Genomic DNA, 20,768 nt, shown 5'->3' with positions numbered 1-20,768 from the left:
AATTTACCTTATTGTGACCTTCCCATGAATTATCTCAAGAAATTAGGAAACTAACTGCTCCCGTCAGGGCATTATAAAGATTCTACTGTCCCATTTTATTTAGTTTCAGTGATAAGTTTTGTTCTGGCTTATTAGATAAATGAAATTTGAATGTTTGCACTTTTCCACTTAAAACTCCAATAAAATGAGTTCTAACATATTTTAGGACTTGGAAATAGTTTTCTAATAAACATGAGTGTATTTAAGATTCTTTTTTGCATTGCACTAATAGTTTACACTGAGCCCCTTCTGCCAGTATATTGAATACAGTACTATGCTTTCATCTAAGTGGAGGTTATACTCCTTTGGTCTAATTTATATATAAATTTTTATTGCAGATAAAATTTATTTAAAGCTAACCAACCAAATTCCAATTGAACATAGCGAAAAGGATATGCTTCTCCCTAAATAGACCAGAAATAGAAATAAAAATATAGTCCTAAAAGAAATTTCAAAAAGATATTTGCATATCTTATTTATCATCCTTCAGTGTAAGCATGTGAATATTTTATAAGTTAAATTTCTTTTTTAATATACCTTAACAGAACCAAGGCTGTAACATTAACATTTACTATTCTTTGTGATAAGCAAAATTCATTAAATTCTGCCAGAAATATAGATCACTTCACACATTTCCCATTTTAACTACTTATTTAGCCTTAAAAACTTAGCATCTTAGCTTATCCTAAAGTAAATCTAAAGATATTTAATTAGTTCTATTAAAAGTTTTCTCATCAGCAAAAATAGGAATAATAATAAACAAAAGTAAAAAATGGTAACTACCTCAGGGTAGTTGAAGGAAATCAATGAGATAATGCTTTTCATGTGCTGAGCCTAGGAACTTCAGAGAGAAAACATTCAATAAATTTTAGTTAATCTTTTAAAAAATTTACTGTAATTTGTGATGTATTTCTACTATAACAAACTATTGATTTTATAGAAACTCTTATTTATTTAATATTTTTAAACATATCTGAGTATATTATAACATAATTTTGTACCAGATCAATGTCAGAAATAAAAATATAAAATTTAAACTGCAATAAGTGTTTGTAAAAAGAATTGTTAACCAAAGGGATATATCGGGCATTTGAAATGTTGTTTTTCTAACTTTGGTGTCTACCATACTGTGTTTTCATGTAATAACTTTTGCTCTATCAAATCATGATGCTTGTCAGTGGTCAGTTTTTGTTGATGCACAGATTAAGACAATTTTATTGAAGTCCTTTTTTGGTGTGAGGCCTTGTATAACCTTTGAGGAAGAAATAGAAAAATGTAACTATCAGTGGACTGCTTACTTTAAAAGAGTAACAAAATCTGTTTCCATCAGCTAAGGAATTGGTGCAAGGGAACCTACTTTTTAAGGAGGCCACTTCCTAAATATCATGTGTTCTACTTTTCACAAACTAACTCCCTGTCAAATCTAAATGTTTCCATTATTGGTATAATTTATTTTTTTACTTTCTTATTTTGATATTTAACTTAATTTTCTTCAAATACTACTTTAATATATATTTTTCTGCCAAATACATAGTCTTATTTTACAAGAGCAGTATCTTAAACCATTTTTACTTATTTTGTATTTTGGTTCATTTTCCCTTATTCATTTCACCATCATTTCCTACTGTTACTGATGCTGACATCATTTGCTCCAAAAAAAAAAATTTGTTTTATTTACAGGGCACAGCTTATGGAAGTGCTCCTGTACCTTCTCGCAGGCAATTATGTGAGTCTCTTAAATTCAGCTCTGTGTTGTAAACATGACTCTGTGTTCCTGTGCTGTAGCATGGCATGCTGATTGAGACCAAATGCCCAAAGGTCAATATGCAATCTCCTGTGTTGTATATTACCTATAATGTGTAGTAAATGGTTCCCTTTGCCTCTTCCTTATCTGTTTGTCATTACTCAGCTCATTTAAAAAACCACATTGCAATATGGCCAAGTGCATTGGGATTTAAATAGTGTCTCAAAGTCTGGAGCAAAGCAAGAAGTGGCTCTAATTTAAGTTTATTTTTATTTAGCAATAATGATAATAATTTCTCTGTCAACTGAATCTCTGTTTTCTTAAATCCTAACTTCCTTTACTTATTAGTTTAGCACTCTTATATCATACAAAGGTGTGGTTTTACCACAGCTAATGAGACTTTTCTAGTAATGTCATTAAAAGACATCCTTTAGTGAATTTAAAGAAAACTTGACTTTCTAACCTTCTTGTTTTATTTCTAAGTTATCATATTTAGAAAATTGAAATAAATCTATAAATTTTTAGATAGACACCCCAGATTTTACAACTTTGCACAGCTGTATTATAAATGCATGCATCTTGGCAGAGTCAGATATCTGCATTTCAGTTCAGGAGATTTATGTGACAGCTTGTCTACTTGAACACGCACTTTTTGTCAATGAGAGATGTATATGTAAATTTAATATGTAGAATCGCCAAAGTCCCATCAGACTTTGAGAAAGAGATTTTCATTGCCCATCCCATCCACATCTTTTCTCTTTTCCCACACCAGCATCTATCAGTTAATCATGGTTATTTACCTACATTATTAACTGCTGCAGCAGTACATCCACAAGATTCTAATCATTGTGCCTAACAGTAAATGCCAATAGAGTCATCTAAAGGTGACTCAAAGGTACAATTGTGTTACATATTGGTTTTCTTCACCATTGGCAGGAAAACCTATGATTTGGTAACAATCACTGAGAAAGATCTGTGAATTAATAATCAAAAAATGCATCACTTGGCAACATTATAAATCTGCCCACACAACAAACAAGAAATATGTATTTTATTGTTTCATTTCTTATGGGAGAATTTTGAAGTTTTGGAATCTTATGAATAAAGTGGCTACAAGAACTGCTAATATAAATAAAAGGTATGATTAAGATATATGAACATTTACCGAAGTTAAATAATCATTATAGATCACAAATTGTCCATCACTATTTTTATTTTTATTGGTCTAGCAACTAAACTTTTAATGTACATTGCAAGTATGCTTCCTTTATTTAAATAAAAACTGTAGCATTGATCGATAAAAATTAAAACCTATTCCAAGAACTTCAGGGAGTTGACAAACATTTTGCTTTTAGATTTGTACCTTTTAAAAAGAAGAAATGTTGCATAATGTTGCCTTAAAGGTAGACTGTTACTTTGTAAATAGGACATTGTTACTGAAATTTTGGGAATATGAAGTTATTCTATGTGCCATGAAATCATAAATGGAAATATGAAGGATAAGGAAGTATCACCATACATTTTAAATTTATTCCTGACTTTCACAAAAACAATGTGTGTAATATGAAAAAAATAGGACACTTGAGATTTCAAACAGCTGGTTCTTGTTAAATGAGAGTTAATCCTACTAATATCAGAGAGAAAAATAAATGAGCCATTGTTTCTCTAAGCCTGGGGATCGTAAATTGATAAGTACTGTATATCAGTATAAAGCACCATAAAACTGATGTCTCCTTCCTTAACATAAAGATGTGGAAATAGTAAGCTTGAATTTAGAACACTATGAATTTAGAACACTAAGTGCTACATTTCCTTTTAGTCAGGTGCAAGTGTCAAGCTCTCTGAATTGCACATTAGTGGAGTCTTTTTAGGTATTTGTAATTGTGGCACTTATCAAGAAAATCTTATAGCAGGAATGAATGATTTATTATAAACATGAATATCAGAATATTAATATTAATCCCCTTCCCTCCTACCCTGTTCCCTAATATCAGTACCCAACTAGACATCTTACACTTGATTCTTTTTTTTTTTTTTGGTACCGGGGATTGAACTCGGGTCCTTGCACTTGTGCAGCAGGCGGCGAAACCACTGAGCTAAATCCCCGGCCCACACTTGATTCTTGATTCTAGTTTTATCACACTTTCACCTGCATCACAAAATGTGACTAATACTTTCTTGAAGGTACAACAAACAAAATTTTATTTTCACATTTGCTACTAAATACTTCCTTATTTTCTGGCTGTCACATTAGCTAACACAAAAATATATCCAGTAAAATAATTTTCTTTAACAATATCCTCAGGCAGAATCTAGGAGAAGAGGGAATGGCTAATATGATGAGGTAATTATAGAGTCTGTGAATGTATAATTAGAGGATTTCATCTCCATCTTTGGAAACTCCACGTAGGTTTTAATTAACATGCCCACTCAAATATGCTTTTTTAAATAATCAAAGTTTAGTTGGAAACAATATACTCTTATTTAATATTTTTTCATTTCCAGAGAAAATGTTTGAGAAATAATATACTGTTTGGAGCAAGAAGAGTCTTCAAAAATTATTAGAATGTTACTATTACAACTTAATTTAAATGCTAAAATATGCATCATTTGTTTAAATAATATTGACTTCTCAATTTCCTATTTTTTATGTTTTTTAAATTGTAATCAATGTTAGCAAAGTCTAAATTTGGTGTGAGTTGAAATCTATAACATTTGAATAAAATGAGGCAGAAGATTGACCCAAAAAATGCTGTCCCAACAAGGCATAATTTGTTTTTCTATGTTGTGACTGTAATTACTGCTTTAAGAATTTCAACTTACAGAAACCTGCTTCTAGCAGGCTCATGTCTTAATCTTTGTCAAATGAATATTCTAAAATTTAACAAATTTATTCTAAAGTTTAATAAAATATAGGTATATTTTCTCTGTAAAAATGTGAACAGCAAGCTTCATAATACATGAAACGATGATTTACTAAAAATAATTAAATGTAAGTATCTTGCCTTCATATTTCAAAAAATAGCTTTATTTTCCCAATGTATGAGCAAAAACAATCTATTACTATTTACAGTTATGCTAGTAAAGGTAGTTATCCAATTTTGCTGAGTCATTCTTCAGAGGGTTGAATGTCCACTTACCTAACTGTCCATGACAATGATGCTGCTTTCTTACTGAGAATAAGAGAGCAGCTTCTTTTATATCAGAAATAGGACTAAAGTTATATGTTTAAAAGCTTGGGGGGTAGGTGTGAAAATATACTTTTTTAATCCTGTTGAATTCTAAAATTTAAAGAGAAATTATTTTTGCTACATATGACTGAAAGATCAAATGTTCTTTCACACAAAAGTTTGCAGATTTCACCTTAATTTATTCTTGAAAAGAAACATATTCTATGAAATATCAATGTTTTGAGACTTTGTGAATATTTTGTACTATTAATTTTCTACATGTTTCCCTCTTAATTGTTTAAATTATCTCCCCTAATTTTCAATCATGTTTTTTCCCTTTCTACAGCTAAATAGCAATTTTTAAATTTATTATAGCTGTCTCAAGGAAAAAATCATGCCATGAAAATGTCCAAATTAAAGGAGTCTTTTTAATAGCTGGCAACTAAGGATGAGCTCGTGCTCCCATCTTCCTTGGTACTGATCAAGGAAGGAAGCCCAGTTTTTAAAGGGATAAACCTCACAATAGAATGTCATGATCTCATCTTTGAGCAAGCACAGGGATAGAGAAGCAGATTGCAAGTTAGATTAAAATCCAATGTTTGGGATCTAGCAGGAAATTCCTATCTTTATGATTAGGGCCGCAGTATAACCTGTCCTATCTTGTGTTCTTAATCACAAGACAAGATATGTCCTGTCCTCTTTTGTTCTTAACCATAAGGTAAGCTAGGTGCTGGTTAACTTATCACTTTGAACAAGCAGTCCTGGGAGGAAAAGGGGTAAAGTTCAGATGCAGGCTGGGGGGCGGGGGGGGGGGTCTGGTTATCTTGCTTACTTCAATTAGTGAAAAAACCCCACAAAAAACTCATGAATAAAGGCAGGGTAGAATGTTATCTATTTTTATTAATCTCAAAGCCAGAAAAATGATTCTAAAATGCTGAGGTGTCTTTGTAAAGATAGATGTTTCAAATGAATTTTTCAATTGTGCCTTCTGATTTATTCTCTTTCCTTTTGGATTTATCAGTTTATTGGGTGTCACTTCCCTGTCTCTTCTGTGGCCACACAGTATCTTTGCATTATTTATCATCCTCATTTAGATGTATCTTTGATTTTATTTCTTTGCTTCCTTCTCTGTCATGCTTAGACACAGTATAGGAACAACCTTCAACAGCAATGAGAGCTAACAGAATTTTTGCTATAACTATCTTTGAAATACATTTTCAGAGAATCCCTGTCTGACAAGGATGTTTTAGACATTACATAAGTAAACCAATGATTATGTGTGTATGTTCTTAGGAAACAAAGGCAAGTCTATTGTGTTTATAAATTCACATGCAAATGTACACATGTACATTTGGATTAAGGACATTCTAATTTTCAGAAGAGATTTCAGTCAGAATTAGAATAGGAGGAAAATATTTAATTTCCATGGTGAAATTATCAATATACCAGCAGTGGAAGCCAAACTAATACAATAGATAACTAAAAAGAGGAAAATGAACACAGGAAAATGCAATCTATGTTATAATCCTGTGGAAGGCAACTTTGAATATTGCTTTTCTTTCAAGACCAGAGTAATAGTTTTACATATAATTGAACTTACAATTTTGAACTAATAAAAAGTAAGACCTATGCCTAGTCTGGAAAAAAATAAAACCTAATAGCCATTTTATTGGTATATAAACAATAAATAGTAACTATACTAAGTTTTTTAGTTTATTTAGGAGATATATATTTCCGACTTTAGTGTGCGATGTAGAAATCTAGAGAGTGCATTATTCATACCCATACAGTAACATAAAAATCTCCAAGAAATGTAAATTCAAAGCTATTTGGAGCTATTAGATAGCTAAAAATCAGAGTACAACCGAATAACCTTTATGTAAGCAAATATAAGTACTTGCAAGGAGAAGCCAGATATAGTAGGTACACTTGTTTAATGATAATAATTCTGTAAAAATGGTTAATAAATTGATTAGGATTAAACATGAGTTAAGCAGAAAACATAAGTGCAATAATAATTTGCAGTTGCTTATAGACTTTCCTCACAGACCTCCCTGGATAATCAAACACAGATATAAGCAAGATTGTACAAGGTGTTCCTTGTGCTAGAGGCATGAAGATAGGAAGACCACTTTTGAAGCAAAGGCACAAAACTCTGCCCAGGCCCCAACCCATTATCCATTTAAAACAAAAGTCTAAAATACTACAAAAAGAGCAGAGCACAGCATCATCCTTAGTACCAAGTGGTAACAGATTGCCAGTGGGGAAAAGGACAGAAAACTTTTCCTTTTTCTTGGGACAGAGACAAAATATCGGATAGACCCAAATCTACAGCTGGGAGCTGTAGCACTAAACAGGCCACATCTGTGAGAGCCAGGGACATGAAGCTTGCGTTCAGATAGGCTTGATCATAGAGAGAGAGAACGTCTTTGCGTTGTACAAATTGACAACCATTGTAATATAAGTCATCTTGGAATATGGCTTGGAAAGTTTTAAGAGGAGGCAGGGAAGAGGGGAGAGACACCCTATTTGAGAGCACACAAAAGAGAGACCAAGCTGAAGAGGGACATATATTAATAATTCTATGGCAAATCAGTCCCAAATTTAAATACATAGTGTATTTAGACAAAACTGGAGGCCAGGGATATCCATAGCAACAATGATAAATCCAACTCAGCTCCTGCCTAGATTAACCCAATGTCCACAGCGCCAATTTCCATGCATAAAAATTTACTTATCTAACTCTCTGTGGCCTACACAAAATGCTTGGCTTTCCACAAAATTTCTGCAGCGTATGGAAAAAGCAAGAAAAAGAAAAACAATACACTGCCAAATGAAGCGAATCAACAGAATCATATTCAGATATTATGCAGATTTTGGAGCTATCAGAAAAGGGAATTTAAATAACCATAATTAATGTGTTAAATACTCTAGTGGAAAAGTTTGACAACATGCAGGAATGGATGTCCAATTTCAGCAGAGAGATAGAGAAAGAAAAATAGAGTACTGTTAAGAATGAATCAAATGAAAATTATAGATATTAAAACTCAGTAACTGAAATGCTGAATGCCTGTGACAGGTTCATCTTTAGATCTGACACAAGCAGTGTAAGACTTGTGAACTTGAAGATAGGTCAATAGAAACTACACAAACTGAAACACAAAAGAAAAAAAAAGAAGGGGAAAGGATTGAGGGAAGAATATTAAGGATCTGTGAAAAAGAATCTAGTAGCCTAACCTAAGCATAATTGGTATCCCAGGGAGAGAAGTGAAAACAGTGTAGAAGAAATATTGAAAAATAATATCCATAGATTTTCTAAAATAATAGCACAAACCAAATTATAGCTCTAAGAAGTGTAAAGAACAGCATATAGAAAAGGAAAAAAATAAAACAACCAAAGCACACCTAGATATATATTCAATGTAGTGAAAATCAAACAGTAAGAGAGGTCCAAAGGTTGGTTGGTGGAGTGCAACCCACATTACATACAGAGGAACAAAGAATTACAGAAGACATGTCAAGAATGCTATAAACTGATAGAAAATGAAGTAACATCTTTAAAGCTTGGAAAGGTTAAAACAAAATGGCTACACAGCATACTGTAGTCAGTTAATACAATAAAAAATGAAGATAAATGTAGAATCCTTTTCAGACAAATAGAAACTGAGAAAAAAATATTGCCAGCTGATCTGCACTACAAGAAATCTTAAAGGAAGAAATGAAGTCAGGCATCTAAATAAATAAAATGCAAAATAAACTGCCTTGAAAATATATTCAGATTACCTGCCTTATTGTCATATATAATTTATGATTCATGTGATTTAACTTGCGACCTTTGAGATAGATTGAATTATATTTAGACTAATATATTAACAGAAAGATATTATAGTATTTTATAGTTTATGCCTCCTACCACTATAATAGTTGCTTTCTAGATATTACTATTTTATGTGTATATGTATTTATTTATATGTGAGTACTGTTTTATGATGGATATTAAAAGTTAATAATGAATCATAACTGTAGATCTAAAATGGTACAGAGGAGAAATAGGAACCAATACTATTAAATTCTGATCCAGCAATCAATTTCCTATTCCATACTTCTATTCCTTAACGAATATAATTTGTATTGTTATGTGATTACAGTCCCCTCCTGCCCGACATTAGCATACTGTTTTTCTAATTAAACATGTTAAAATGTTTGAACTGTTTGAATCATTGTACTGATCCAACATGCTCATATGTATGAACTAAACTTTTACATTGATCAAGGGACTTCAGCCTATTGTGAAATTATCCTAAAACAGAATGCACTAACAATTGAAAATTTAATTGTTGAGATAGTAAATTTAACAGATACAGGGCCCAGGATTTAGCTCAGTGGCACTGCACCTGCCTCTCAAATGCAAGGTCCTGAGTTTGATCTCCAGTACTGGAAAAACAAATTAATAGATACAAAATATTATGGGCTAATCCTATACCATATAATAAAAAAGAATATGATCTTGCTTTCACATTTCCTTTTAAATAATTACCAAGCTCAGTGAATAAATTAAGTTACTCTCAACTATTAAGTTACTCTCAACTAATCAAAATATCCTCTTAGAATCTTAATAGCTTTTAGATAAGAGACTAGCATCTCAAAGTAGTCAGTCTTTTTCTATACTTGTTTATATAAACTATTTGTGATTTTTTTCTTTCCATAGTATTAATAAATATCTATAATCAATCAAAAGGTGCTGACTTCTACCCTTACTAAAGCTGAGAAAAAAACTGGAAGATCACTAACATCATACAAATCAAAGTCTAAATTAAGGTAAAATATTGAAGAAATACATTAGTAAATATAATTTAGATTTAATAATGAGAGCCATTGGTACCATGTATTTTAGGGATTAATTTAATCTTGTAAGATTTTTATAGAAATATAAATGATTTAAAGGCTTGACGGAGAGAGAAATAAAAATTTCCATTTTCTTACAATAGACAGTTGTTGATGGTCATGGAGATTATCTCTTCCCACCTATCCATATCATGCATATGTGATTATTGATAGCCCTAAAACTTACCTGCTACAGCCCATCCATATCATGGATAGATTCTTGAGACATAGTAAATTATCCCAAGTCTGGGACTTAGTGACAAAGTCAAGCCTTAAAATTATTTATCCTATATTTTCAAAGGTCATTTTATTTAACATTTCTGAGTAAGTAGTACTTCTAATCTGATAATAATTCTATATATACACAATGCATTGATAGTAAGATGGCAAACTGAAACAGTTAATGTGGCAAATATATCCCACAGCCTCTTCACTTGGATGCCTGGGACTCATTTATTGTTCATAGCATGTTAATCTGGTGCATTCCTTATAAAATGAAAGTATGCATCCAACATAAATATATAAGGAAGCTTCCTCCAAGGGACATAAGCATTTATGATTATGGTTCACCTCTGAGAAAATCAATGTATATTAAATTTCAGTCTACAGATGCAGTCTTTTAAATGGAAAAGTCTGGAGTGGTTAACCCTTTAAATGTGACTATACTGCATATCAATGCATTACAACATCTATAGGAAAGAAGGTATCAATGAGCAGTGAAGTGTTTAGTAATCATTACATTAGAACAAAAACTCTTTAAGTGTTTGATAATTCACATACTCATGTATGATCCAAGAGATATGTGAAATGTTGATTCCCCATCAGTGTAATTTATTATGTAAATGTATGCATTCATTTACAGAGCTCAGCCCTTGCACATTCTCTTGCCCCTATTACTCCACACTCAATAAGTGCCCTTCCCACTGTCATCTGTAGTCTGCTTTCCCTATGATGTCTGTCTATAGAATGACAAAAAGTGAGGGCTCAGGGTCTCTCAGTATTGGTTCTCTTTAGCAGTGGAAATTCAAATTGGAAATCAGTAAATTGATGTTGAATTTTGCACACCTTTCAAATGAACTTTGTTCGGATAAGTAAGTCTGTCTAAAAAAATTGATTCATTCTTGATCAGTTTTCAAATATGAAAATACTAAAAGTATGTTTTTTGAGTATAAAAATGCACTGAGATAAGGTTTCCCAAGAGATCCCCATAGGAAATTTTTAGTGGCCTTTTCGCAGCCCTTCCCAATCTTCATTGCACTTGTCAGTGCAGGTATAGAATGATATAAGATCTGTAAAGAGAATGCTTATTTTCTTAATGTCTCAATTATGGATCTGTATAGCATTTCAGAAAATTAGTAATAGATATAGAATAGCTATGTGATGGAGAAACTGTTGTTATCAGTCTATCATCAAAATTTAACTTACACAGATTGAAGAAAATCTTTTGTTTTAGATGAGATTTATCTTTCTAGAGTATCATTTTTATCTACTAAATATCAATTAATACCTAAAATTAATAAGATATTTTATTAACCACTACTTTTTAAATTAATAAGTTATTTTATTTATCAACTGTTTTTGTGTCAAGAAGACAAACATTTAGGTAGTAGGTTTTAAAAACTGTCTATCTGATCTAGCACTTTGTGATATTCTAAACCAATATAATTCCTTAATTTTACTGCGTTTAGTTGAATGTTATCATCATACTTATTTCTTTCAGCAATACAATGTACAAGAACATTGCCTTTTAATGGATTGAGTTTGTATAACTTTACACAAATTATATTACAGTGTTTTTTAAGAGAAACATACTTTAGATATGATCCTCTGGAAATTAGTGGAAACTTAATAAACCTAACTCTCTAACTGATTATATGCCTATATTAATTCACTACAGCTGCCGTAACAAATTACCACGAAGCTGATGGGTTACAACAGAAACGTAGGGTTTTACACTTCTTGAGACCAAAAATCCAAAGCCAAGATATTGGCAGGATTGATTCCTTCTGGATGTTCAGAGAAGAATCCGTTCCATTTCAGTGAGCTAGCTCCTGGTGGCTGCAGCAGTTCTTGGTGTTTCTTGGCTCATGGACTCTATTTCCCTACTCCAGTCTCTGCCTGCATTTTCAGGTGGTCTTTCCTCTGTATGTCCCCTTGTATTTTCCATTTTTGTCTGTTAAGACTGTTGGAATAGGGGCACCTTAAATCCAAAATGCTGTCATAATCATTTCTGTATCCTCAACTTAATTACATATACTGATCCTCTTTCCAAATAATCTCATCTAAGGCCCTGGGAGTTATAACTTGTAAATATATTTGGGAAGGGTATCTGTTGACCTACTGCACTATGCAAAGGCAGAGTCAGAATTCAACTTTTTTTTTTTGTTAACTTTGTAGTACAAATGCTTTCCATTGTTGTACTCAAACCCAATAGTAATTCATATTTTAACAAGATGATTAAAAAAGAACCCCTGAGTTTAAGATGCTAACACATAAAATATGGCAGGGTCTTTAATTTCAGAAAAACTGACAATATTATTTCACTGAACTGTTGAAAGAAATGATAAAGTTAAGCTACTAATAAAATATACTCCTATATAATATTTGGCTAAGTACATCTTCTACATTATTATTTAGAAACCAGCATAAAATGGAGTACTACTCAGCCATAAAGAATGGGAAACTAAAGACATTTATAGCTAAATGGATGGACATTGAGACCATACTATTATGTGAAATAAATAGGACACATATGTGTAAATAGAGAATAGTTTTTCTGGTGTGAGAAACTGAAAGTGTAAATAAGAATTAACATGTTTAACAGATAATGTGAAATAGGAAGAAAAGGTCTAAAGGGGAAGGGGAAGTGGGAGGGATAGGGGAAAGGAAAGAAGGGAAAGGAAAAATATGAGAAAAGGAAAAAATGGAAAGAAAGTCTTTGTAAATAGGGAGGGATGGAGGGGTTGAAGGGAGGGCAGGGGAATGGGGAAAAATAAGAACCAAGAGAGATTATATAAAGGTGCAAATTTCCAATGATGAATGTCATCATATTGCACAACTAAAATGGACCAATAAACTTAATAAAAAATAAAATGAAAAACAATAATAAGCCATAAATAAAAAAAGAAACCAGCAAAATGGAAAAATTCAGTTAGATACAGTGGATATTAGTTGTTGCAGGAAGTAAATACTTCAAAATTCCTATTGTGTCACAAAGTTAGATAAACCACATATACAGAGAATTAATATTTAAAGAAATATTAAGTTTTGAAAAAGAAAAATAAAACATTAATTCTTATTAAATAGGCTTCAAAAATACTTTAAATAGGGGCCAGGGATTTAGCTCAGTGGTTCCCAACGCCTGCCTCACAAGCATAAGTTCCTGAGTTCGATCCCTGGTACCAAAAAGAAAAAAAATTCAAACGTGACAATAAAACTTATTAGAAAGAGATAAAGTTATATGACCTAAGAAGTTATGTTTATTTTTGAAGGAAAGAAATGCTAATATTACTAAATTTGGGGATTTAAATATTTTAAAACATAAAAAGCCAAGAAAATGACTTTTTATGAAGCTCATGAAATGTTACTATAGAAAAAATAAGACCAACAAATGAAATTTTTCTTGGCAATACTGAGATGGAACCCAAAATTTTTGCACTTAGCTATATTCTTATTTATACTCAGGCAAATAAAAATATAGTTTTCATTTACTGAAGGAGAAATATTTAGGCTTCTTTGCTCCTGCTGGTTTATTATTATTATTTTCTAAAGAATAAATGAAAAACGTCACAATTATCCTGTGTTCTTTCGTGCTGAACATCACACCATGAACTAGCCAGCCTTTGTTTTCACTCATATGACAGTAATTGTATGTAAATAACTAGTTTCACAAGATACTTGAATATATTTCATTTTAAGAATATTATATAGGGGGGCCAGGAATTTAGCTCAGTGGTTCCGGCACCTGCCTCACAAGCGCAAGGTCCCAAGTTCGATCCCCATTACCAAAAAAAAAAAAAAAAAAAAAAAAGATTATTATATAGGGAAAAAAACAAATTAAAAAATTAACTGTAGCTAAGTCACTTTACTGAGACCAAATAAAGATTTATGTCTATAAATCCAACAATCTTTCAAAGTATTTACATGGCAATGCAGCTTTAATAAATGAAATAAGTATTGTAATTCTTCCACATATTCATTTGAAATCAGGTATGTCGAAAGGTGCACAAATTTTCAATGAACTTCAGAGATGGAAAGGTTACTGTATCTAAGGAGTAGGTCCATCTAGATTTTGGAAGAGGAGGACTAGAATGAGGTATGGAATGAAACAGACAAAACAAGTTAGAAAGCAGATATTTAAAATGTAGTATTTAAAATATTTAAATTCCTTGTATTTACTACAGTAAACTTACATGATTCCCCTTTTTATTTTCCTTCTTCATTTCTTTCTAGCTCCCTTTCTAGTCTTCCTTCATATTCCCTTTTACTCCCTTCTTTCCCACTCCACCTTCTGTGCATAAGCCAATATGCATTAAATCAAAGGCTCTATTCCATTAATGATTCTTCGAATTTTTTCTGGCTTTCTAGTCTTGGTCATTAAAAACAAGTCATTTTATCCAAGTGGCTAATACAGTACATAACAGAAGTAGATAAGATAATGAATATGTAATATTAAAATTTTTAAAACTCACATAGAGAAATAAACTGCTTTTTTCGACCAATTCCTATTTTTCTTCCATTTGCTTTTTCTGAAATTAGAATTGTATTGATCAAATTTACTATCATTACCTCATTTCTTTAGTTCTGAGATACTTGTTGCTGCACCTGGAAAATCATCTGCCCCAGTGGGAATGGAGAAAATAAGGCAATTGGTAATTATTGTGCTGCATATTAAGCTGCAAAATAGAAAGATAAATTAGCTAAGATTACAGCAACTGGCAGGTCAGCTTGTACATTGGGGGGATTTAAGTATCTTTCAACAGGAAGCCATAATTGTGGAGCCTGAAGAATGTTAGAAACGATCCTTTCATCTTTCATAAATTGTTAATTATTTTTCATAATATGTTTTTTAAAAAGAATTCAGATTTTCTTGACTCCCTTATTCAGGAAGCTTTTAATATGTTACTCAAATTTATTTGGTATATTAAAATAAGCCACCAAGATTTAGTTTGATTTTTGACTTGATAAGTTGAAGAATTTAATAAAGCAATTTTGACTATAATATATTAAAGTAAGAGAAATGCAGTAAATAATAGATTTACATGTTGATTTCCATTTTAATGATTCTTATTAGGCTGGGTTCAACTCCGAGTACTAATATATGTGTATATATTTTACAGTATTCAATTTGTGACATTATGAGCCTCATGGTTAGTAGCATTCAATTAATTCATTATTAGCATGAGCTTTATTCGTGAACAAGAAAAGAAACTACAAGATGTACTTGAAATTTGGAATTGAGACTTATTAATTTGACCACTAAATCATGTTTAAATGGTTCAAAGTAAAATTGAACTTTATCAATTATCACTAAAAATAGTAAACTGAATAATTTTTCTTTTGAGTCTCCCTTTTGGGTGCCCTGATTCAATTCAGTTTTATTTTTTCTTTGATGTACCAAAATCAAAAAAGAAACAATGCCAGTTATTTAAAATATTTAAATTATTATCTAAAAGACTAAAATATTTATCTAGGATTAATAGCTATATTTTTGAAAAGGGTAAGAGAATGCTTGTATAATTCCCAATAATACAATATCCACTACTACATGTGAAGAAATCAGGGCATTAGAGGGGTTACATCACTTACCCAAGGTCACATAGCCAATGATTCATTAAGCTGCCATTTGTTTTATTAGTTTCTCCACTTTGAGCATATAATGCCTTTATAACATGAAGCACTCATAAGCCAAAAAGGTCAAGCAATCAATCATTTCAGATCTGAGCCAAAAGAAAAGAAAATTCATTTTGTTAGAAAGTTTCTAAGTTTTTCCATAGGAGTCTTTCTTTTTTTAAAAATTAATTTTATTGGTACATTTAAGGTATACAATATAATGACATTCATCATTGGAAATTTGCACCTTTACATAATCCATCTTGGTTCTTATTTTTTCCCCCAATCCCCTGGCCTCCCTTCAACCCCTCCACCCTTACCTACCTACAAAGACTGTTTCCATTTTTTCTTTTTCTCATATTAATTCCATTCCCTTCTTTCCTTTCCAATACCACTCCCACTTCCCCTTCCCCTTTGCCCCTTTTCTTCCTATTTCACATTATCTATTATACCTTTTAGTCCTTATTTACACTTTCAGTTTAACACACTAGAGAAACCATTCGGTATTTACACATGTGTGTCCTATTTATTTCACTTAAGATTGTTGCCTCAATGTGCATTCATTTAGGTATAAATGTCTCTAGTTTCTTGTTCTTTATGGCTAATACTTCATTTTACTAAAAAAAAAAAAAAACCCACATTTTCTTTACCCATTCTCCAGTTGCTGGGCAATTGGGGTGCTTCCAAGTTATAGCTATCACAAATTGTGCTGCTATGAACATGGGTGCACATATATCACTGTGGTATGATTCTTTTAATTCTTTGGGGAAGACACCCAGCAGGGGAATAGTTGAGTCAAATGGAACTTCCAGTCCTAGTTCTTTGAGGTATCTCCATACTGATTTCCACAGTGCTTGCACCAGTCTACACTCCCACCAGCAGTAGAGTAGGGTTCCTCTTTCCCCACAGCCCCACCAGCATTTGTTATTGGTTGATTTCATGATAGCAGCCATTCTTTCTAGGGTGAGGTAGAATCTCAGTGTTGTTTTCACTGGTCTCGAAAGACCAGTGATATTGAACATTTTTTCATATGTTTATTTGCTATTTCTACTTATTTTCCTGAGAAATGTCTGTTCATTTCAGAAGCCCATTTTTGGATTGGGTCTTTAAATTTGGGAGGTCTGATTTTTTAAAAAATTCTTTATATACTCTATATAATAGACCTTTATCTGAGGAACAGCAAGTGAAAATTTTTTCCCACATTGTGGGTTGTCTCTTCACACTGTTGGTGGTTTCTCTTGCTGTGCAGAAGCTTTTTAGTAAGAAGAGATCCCACTCGTTGATTGTTTGTTCTAGTTCACGGGCAACTGAGATTTTTTTTGTAAAGTCTTTTCCTACCCTAATGACTTCAAGAGTTCTTCCTAACCTCTGTTCCACCTGGTTCAGCACTTCTGTTTTAATATTTAGATCTTTAATTCATTTCGAGTTTAGTTTAATGCATGGCGAAAGATATAGGTCAAGTTTTAATCTTTGGCAAGTTGTAACCCAATTTTTCTAGCATCATTTATTAAAGAGGCTACCTTTCCTCCAGTGAGGGTGTTTGGCTCCTTTGTTGAAGCTGAGCTGGCTGAGTGTGTCTGGAATTGTTTCTGCATCTTCTAACCTTTTTCATTGGTCCTCAGGTCTGTTTCTTTGCCAGTGCCGTGCTGTTTTTATCACAGTAGCTTTGTAGTATAGTTTCAAGTTGAGGGTTGTGATACCCCCTGCCATGTCTCTGTTGCCTAGAATTGCTTTTGCTATTCTAGGTCTCTTCTTGTTCTAACTGAATTTTTGGATTGTTTTCTGTAGGACTGTGAAGTATGCTGCTAGAATTTCAATTGAGATGGCACTGAATCTATATAGCAGTTTTGAAAGTATGGCCAATTTCACTATGTTGATTCTTCCTACCCAGGAGCAAGGGATATCTTTGCAATTTCTGCTATCCTCTTCAATCTCTTTTATCAGAGTGCTATAGTTTTCAGAGAAGAGGTCTTTGATTTCTCTTAGGTTAATTTCTATGTATTTCAATTTTTGCAATGCTATTGTGAAAGGAACTGATTGTTCCATTTCTCTCTCAGTGAACCTGTTCTTTGTGTACTGAAAAGCAATTGATTTTTGTGTGTTGATCTTGTATCCAGCTACTTTACTGAATTTGGTTATTAAGTCTAGAAGACTTTTGGTGGAGTTCTTGGCATCTTCTATATAGAGTCTCATGTCATCTGCAAATAATGACAATTTGACTTCTTTATTCCTTATCTTTATTCCTTTTCTTTCTCTTGTCTAATTGTCTAATTTCTGTGGCTAATGTTTCCAAGACTACATTGAACACGAGTGGTGATAGTGTACAACCTTGTCTTGTTCCTGATATTAGTGTGAAGGATTTCAGTTTTTGACCATTTAGCATGATATTGGCTGTTGGTTTTTCATAGATTGCTTTTATCAGATTGAGGTAGAAACTGTCTATTCCAATTTTTTGTAGGGGTTTTATCATAAAAGCATGTTGGATTTTGTCTAATATTTTTTCTGCATCTATTGAGATCATCATATGGGTTTCTTTTCTTAAATTTTTTTATTGGTACATTTTAGGTATACAATACACTTACATTTATCTTTGGGTGCTTGTACCTGTACATGATGTATCTTGGTTCTTATTTTTTTCCCATTACCTGTACGCCCTTTACCCCTAAACCCTTCCCTGTTTACATATTTCATTTCTGTTTTTTTTTCTTTTCTCATAATTTTTCCTTTCCATTCTTTCCTTTTCCTTTCCCCTCCCACCACCCCTACCCCTTTGGACCTTTTCCAATTTCAAATCATCATTTATTAGTTATTAATCCTTTTAGTCCTTATTTACACTCTCAGTTTCTCACACTAGAGAAACTATTCGGTATTTACACGTGTGTCTTATTTATTTCACTTAAGAGTATGGCCTCAATATGCATCCATTTAGCTATAAGTGACTGTAGTTTCTCCTTCTTTATGGTTGAGTAGTACTCCATTTTATAAAAAAACCCACATTCTCTTTATCCAGTTTCCAGTTGATGGGCACTTGGGCTGTTTCCAAGCTTTAGCTATTACAAACTGTGCCACTATAAACATGGGTACACATATATCTCTGTGGTATGATTTTTTTAATTCTTTGGGGAAAATACTCAGTAGGGGAATAGCTGGGTCAAATGGGACCTCCTGCCCTAGTTCTTTGAGGTATCTCCACACTGATTTCCATAGTGGTTGCACCAGTCTGCACTCCCACCAACAATAGAGAAGGGTTCCTTTCTCTCCACACCAACGCCAGCATTTGTTATTGGTTGATTTCTTGATAGCAGCCATTCTTTCTGGGGTGAGGTGGAATCTCAGTGTTGTTTTCATCTGCATCTCTCGAATGACCAGTGATGTTGAACATTTTTTCATATGTTTATTTGCTGCTTTTACTTCTTTGTCTGAGAAATGTCTGTTCATTTTGGATGCCCATTTTTGACTTGGGTCTTTGAATTTGAGGGGGTCTGATTTTTTTCAGTTCTTTATATATTCTAGACAGTAGCCCTTTGTCTGAGTTACAGCTACTAAAAATATTTTCCCACATTATAGGTTGTCTCTTAGCTCTGTTGGTGGTTTCTCTTGCATTGCAGAAGCTTTTAAATAAGAAGAAATCCCAGTTGTTGATTCTTTCTGCTAGTTCCCGTGCTACTGAGGTCTTGTTTATAAAGTCTTTTCCTATGCCAATATCTTCAAGAGTTCTACCTAACTTATCTCCCAGCAAGTTTAGTGTTTCTGCCTTAATATTTAGATCTTTAATCCACTTAGATCTTTGTTTAGTGCATGGTGGTAGATATGGGTCTAGTTTTAATCTCTGACAGGTTGAAATCCAGTTTTTCTAACACCATTTATTAAATAGGTTATCTTTCCTTCAATGAGGGTGGTTGGCTCCTTTGTCAAAGATGAGGTGGCTGAGTATGTCTGGAGTTGTTTCTGCATCTTCTAATCTATTCCACTGGTCCTCGGGTCTGTTTCTTTGCCAGTACCATGTTATTTTTATCACAGTAGCTTTGTAGTATAGCTTCAAATTGGGTATTGTGATACCCCCAGCCATGTCTCTGTTGCCCAGAATTGCTTTTCCTATTCTAGGTCTCTTCTGGTTCCAAATGAATTTTTGGATTGTTTACTCTAGTACTGTGAAATATATTGTTGGAATTTCAATTGGCATTGCATTAAATCTATATAGCAGTTTTGGAAGTATGGCCATTTTCACTATATTGTTTCTTCTTACCCAGGAACAAGGGATGCCTTCCCATTTCCTTATGTCCTCCTCGATCTCCTTTTTCAGGGTGCTGCAGTTTTCAGCATAGAGGTCTTTTGCTTCCTTTGTTAGATTGATTCCTAGATATTTCATTTTTTTGGATGCTATTGTAAAAGGAATTGTTTCTCTAATTTCTTTCTCAATGAGTTTGCTATTTGTGTATAAGAAGGCTATTGTTTTTTGAGTGTTGACCTTGTATCCAGCTACTCAAGTGAATCTGTCAATTAAGTCCAGAAGTCTTTTGGTAGAGTTTTTTGGGTCTTCTATGTAAAGTATCATATCATCAGCAAATAATGGAGTTCAACTTCTTCCTTTTCTATCTTTATTCCTTTTATTTCTTTCTCTTTTCTAATTGCCGTGGCTAATGTTTCCAGAACTATATTATGTGGTTTTTGTCCTTGGCTCTATTAATATAGTGTATGACATTTATTGATTTGCATATGTTGAACCATCCCTGCATCCCTGGGATAAATCCCACTTGGTCAGGTTGTATGATTTCTTGATGATCTTCTGCATTCTATATGACAGTATTAAGGATTTTTGCATATATGTTCATTAGTGATATTGGCCTATAGTTCTCTTTATCAATTGGGTCCTTCTCTGCTTTGGTGATCAAGGTGATGTTTGCTTCCAGGAATGAATTCAGGAGTATTGCTTCCCTTTCAATTTCATTGAAGAGTTTAAACAGTAGTGGCAGTAGTTTGTCTCTAAATGTCTTATAAAATTCAGCAGTGAAGCCATCAGGACCCAGGCCTTTCTTAGTTGGTAAGTTTTTAATTACCTTTTCAATTTTATTGATTGATATTGTGTAGCTTAGTATTTT

General features: G+C 32.7%; 1 protein-coding gene across 5 annotated transcripts in view; it reads left to right on the top strand.

Annotated features, from left to right (window-relative positions):
• Ccser1 (coiled-coil serine rich protein 1) overlaps positions 1-20,768 on the top strand; it is a 1,339,591-nt gene that overhangs the window by 1,080,816 nt on the left and 238,007 nt on the right. Inside the window, exon 11 of one of the 5 annotated variants that reach the window (XM_087215779.1) lies at positions 1,720-1,765. The exons of the other annotated variants lie outside the window; for them this stretch is intronic. Coding sequence (XP_087071905.1) covers positions 1,720-1,765 — 46 coding nt within the window. The remainder of the gene's footprint in view (positions 1-1,719; positions 1,766-20,768) is intronic. 5 annotated transcript variants of the gene reach the window in all.

This window comes from Heterocephalus glaber, unplaced genomic scaffold (assembly GCF_053883595.1).
Source record: "Heterocephalus glaber isolate CG9 unplaced genomic scaffold, H.glaber_assembly_v1.0 deba00001454, whole genome shotgun sequence".
Classification (NCBI taxonomy): Eukaryota; Metazoa; Chordata; class Mammalia; order Rodentia; family Bathyergidae; genus Heterocephalus; species Heterocephalus glaber.
Note: the sequence above shows the minus strand (reverse complement) of the source record. Positions and strands in the feature narration are given on the sequence as shown.